This window comes from Cibotium barometz, chromosome 17 (assembly GCF_041138505.1).
Source record: "Cibotium barometz isolate CiBa-2024 chromosome 17, ASM4113850v1, whole genome shotgun sequence".
In the NCBI taxonomy this organism is placed as follows: Eukaryota; Viridiplantae; Streptophyta; class Polypodiopsida; order Cyatheales; family Cibotiaceae; genus Cibotium; species Cibotium barometz.
Genome location: NC_141062.1, coordinates 48,729,143 through 48,732,665, shown reverse-complemented (window position 1 = coordinate 48,732,665; position 3,523 = coordinate 48,729,143). Strand labels below are relative to the sequence as shown.

Below are 3,523 nucleotides of genomic sequence, written 5' to 3'. Positions count from 1 at the left end.
CTTGCCTTCAACTACCACTTCCCTTCAGGTGATGTACTCCTTGCATCTGCATGATGTCAAATCAATTCTGTTTCTTTTGGCCCCAAGTAAGGGGGACCTTAACCATACAAGCTAGCCCATCCTCTTCCATCAACAACTAGGCTTTTGCAATTAACTCCACTCGCTCCCAATTTCTCCAAAAATGGGGGGGAATAACCCTCTATGGTGAGATCTACTTTGGCTCTTACTTTGTTTAATTTTTTGGGTTTACCTCTCTATTGGGTTTCTTTGTTTCCTACATTGGAGAACCACCTACCCCAACCTTGAGCTTGACCAACTCAACTCCACCCAGCCTTGTCCACCCCCACATGGACACCCATCTTTGTCGGCCCCCCCAAAACCAAAGGTAAGCAGCCCTACCAGTCTGCATCTTAGATGCCTTCATTCTCTAGTGTTATATAACCTCTATGGTCCTTGCATGTGTGTGGTCTTGTAAAAAGACCCACTTATTCTCGGCCTCAACATCGGCTATCTTCACAAACATTCTAGATAATGCTGATCGCCTGAGCTTTGCTCACGCTCGGCACACCTTGTTCCCAGCATGCCAATCCTTCACTTCTAACAAGCAGGGGGAATCTCTAGTGATCTTTGGTTTATCACTTATTATTGTGATTGCCATACAAAACTATTGCTCAGCTTTAGAGGGGGAGAGTGTTCGAATATGGTTCACACCATCATATGATATACACCAATGTATGCACATGCATCCATCATGCACATTCACATACATGAGAATATGCATGTAATTGCATATCGTGGGACACTTGTCAGTTGCTATACAGTTGTAACTATCACCTACCCTAGCCTTCTTTATTAAGGCTCACACCCTTGTATAGTACATAGGAATATAACTTAGTATTATTTCAACCACTCATGTGTCTGTGCCATCTTGTTTGTTTTGTACACTAACACTAGAGAATGAAAGCATGAAAGATGCAACCTAGCTCTAACCCTAAACCTTACAATTTGTTGTACATCTATAGAGGAAAAGTACTCCGACAGGCTCTCTTCCTCTCTCACACAAGGGTTCCAAGTTTACTTGCTAGGATTTAGACTTTACAACAACCAAACTCTACCTCAGCTCTAAATGGCACAGACTGGGGAAGATGGGATCAAGGGCCCCTATGCATTTGGGGTCCCGAGGCGAATCGCGCGCCGTAGATCTTGTTGGCCCAAGATTACTTTCTACCTCGAGATTACTTTTGGGCCTATTAAAGATTACTTTTGTTACTTCAGACAAAGTCAATTTCGGTACCAATATATCACAAAAAATGCACAAGCATAGTGGTTGAGTGTGTGCGTCTCGAGTTAGGGGCTCGAGTTTGAATGCTAACGAAGCAAGGGGGGACAGGAGATTACTTTCGGACCCTGAGATTACCCATCGCAAAATCTCCTCCGTAGATCTTGGGCATGAGATGAGAGCCATTGATCCCATCTCCCCCAACCCGTGCCATTTAGAGCTGAGGCAAGCCCTACCTACCTATGTCTTTGTAGACCTACACAAAGGCACACATGCAAAGTTGTGGTAAGGAGGACATGTAAGGTATTAAGGAACCTTAGCATTTGCCAGGGATTGCCAAGCATTGCATCATGCGGTGGGAGAAGCAAGCTTTGTACATAGTAAGGTCTAACCTTAGTGAGGTAGACATGCCAACTTTGCATTCGTCTCAATGCCACGTCAGCGACATTAGTTAATGCATAGTAATACAATTTTCTCAAAATATGCCTAGTAAATTGAACGTAACCATGTTAACGACATTAGTTAATGTATAGTAATACAATTTTCTCAAAATATGTCTAGTAAATTGAGCATGTACAATATGCCTAGTAAATTGAACATGTAGGATAAGAAACAAATCTTAAGAGACAAAAACTTAATTATGGTGAAAACGTATTGAACGCTTAATAATTACTTAAACGTATACATTAAAACGTGGAAGCCGTCGCTATTCACACTACGGCAAGTCGCCGACGAGGGGTATGACGGATGTGCGCTCATGTTGATGCCGGTGCGCCAGGGCGGCCAGATTCCAGCGGTTTGGACGTGGAGCCGCGTTTGAAAGACATGGCCGTGGCCAGGGAGCTTCTCTGCACAAGAGGTATTAAGGCCCTGTGGTTAGCAGTAATGCATGGAGAGAGCCAACAAATGCACGTCAATATGGGCATGATGTTAGGTGCCGAAACCACCTTGATATAGGTAGCGACGCTGCCGGACTTCTCCTTGGTGTAGAGGGCGGACTGCGTGGCCTTGAGGGCGACGTGGGGATCCGCCGAGGTCTTCATCTTGTGGCTCATGTACTCCTTGGAGGAGTCGGCCGCGGATTCTGTGACTGTCTCCGTCATGTTCTGAGCCGACTTGGCGATGCTCATCAGCTTTGTGTACTCCGCCAGACTCACCTCTGCTGCAGCCCGGCAGTACGCTTCCACCGCGCTCTGCGCCGCCCGGCACGCCGCTTCCTCAGTCCTCTCCGCCTTCTCCGCCGCTGCGAAAGAGCGCTCCGCCACCGTAGCCAGGTCCACCACCGAGCTGCTCAGCGCCGGCGGCACCCTCGCCGCCTCTTCCTCCGCGCTGATTTTCTTCTTGTTCATGCTACCTGTGCAAAAGAGAACAGCGGAGCGACGCGTGTGATGTAAACGTCACAGCAGACATATTGCCACGCTAATCAAAATATAATTATGTACCCCATTTTATCATAACAAAGTGTCGCTTGGCAAAATAGGGGGCCAAAGTGAGTTTTAAAAAAATCATTACCAGCAATCGGTAGGTCACTTGGTTAAAGTAGATGGGTTGTAACCCTAGGTGCTGGGTTTGATCTATGGTTGTCTACATTACATGGTGTTACCTTGTACCTCGTGAACCTGTAGGTGTGTGTTTGTAAAAAAAGGTATGCGGGTCCCTCATGTAATAAAAATCGTCCAACTTTTTTTTAAAGAAAAAAATTACTATCCATTAATTATAAAGATAAAGAAGAGGTCACATATATAAGGGTGGAAAAAACTAGGTTTCTAGGTGTGCTCGAACCTTGTAAATCAATACTATATGTGTAACATCTCAAACGTAGCATTTCATTTCCTGTTGGAGAGTAATCTTTGCCCAAGCTTCTCTGCGATGCATGGAACAAAGCATCTTTCTGATGTCTCTCTCGGTAGCAAATAATCGACATCTCTCTCCCTCTCTCGTTCTCTCACAAATTCATTCCTTCAAATAATCGACAGTCTCTCTCTATTTCTCCCCCATGTTCTCTCTCTTTCCACTCGGTCTTCTCTGTTTTACTTGCATTCATGGTGGAGGCTTTCACAGAGTCCTTGCATTCTTTGCTTTGGATTGAAGAGCCCAGGGCAAACCAGGCAAGTTGAAGCCAAAAGCGATAGGTGGCTCAATTTATTATCTGGCTTTGCACTCCTAAAACCCACACAAAATTTATATACACTTGATGTGTATCTATATAGAATCTCATCCACTGATTTTTTACACAAGAATGTG

General features: G+C 45.0%; 1 protein-coding gene across 2 annotated transcripts; it reads right to left on the bottom strand.

Annotated features, from left to right (window-relative positions):
* Window positions 1-1,926: 1,926 nt before the first annotated feature.
* Window positions 1,927-2,788, bottom strand: LOC147630118 (uncharacterized). 2 transcript variants are annotated; one of them, XM_086810922.1, is made up of 2 exons: window positions 2,227-2,788; window positions 1,927-2,149 (listed from the first exon to the last, which is right to left on the bottom strand). In XM_086810922.1, exons 1-2 carry the CDS (start codon window positions 2,626-2,628, stop codon window positions 1,949-1,951), a joined length of 603 nt encoding a protein of 200 aa, XP_086667048.1. In that variant the 5' UTR covers window positions 2,629-2,788; the 3' UTR covers window positions 1,927-1,948. The 2 variants fall into 2 exon arrangements, with proteins under 2 accessions (XP_086667048.1, XP_086667049.1); XM_086810923.1 differs by having other exon boundaries at window positions 1,927-2,127; window positions 2,227-2,775.
* Window positions 2,789-3,523: the final 735 nt, after the last annotated feature.

What these genes read in the sequence shown, in the direction of transcription:
- LOC147630118 (XM_086810922.1), bottom strand. Translation starts at nt 2,628, where the DNA reads ATGAACAAGAAGAAAATCAGCGCGGAGGAAGAGGCGGCGAGGGTGCCG. An exon ending in GCGTCGCTACCTATATCAAG is followed by an intron (nt 2,150 to 2,226) that starts GTGGTTTCGGCA and finishes TGCTAACCACAG; the next exon opens with GGCCTTAATACCTCTTGTGC.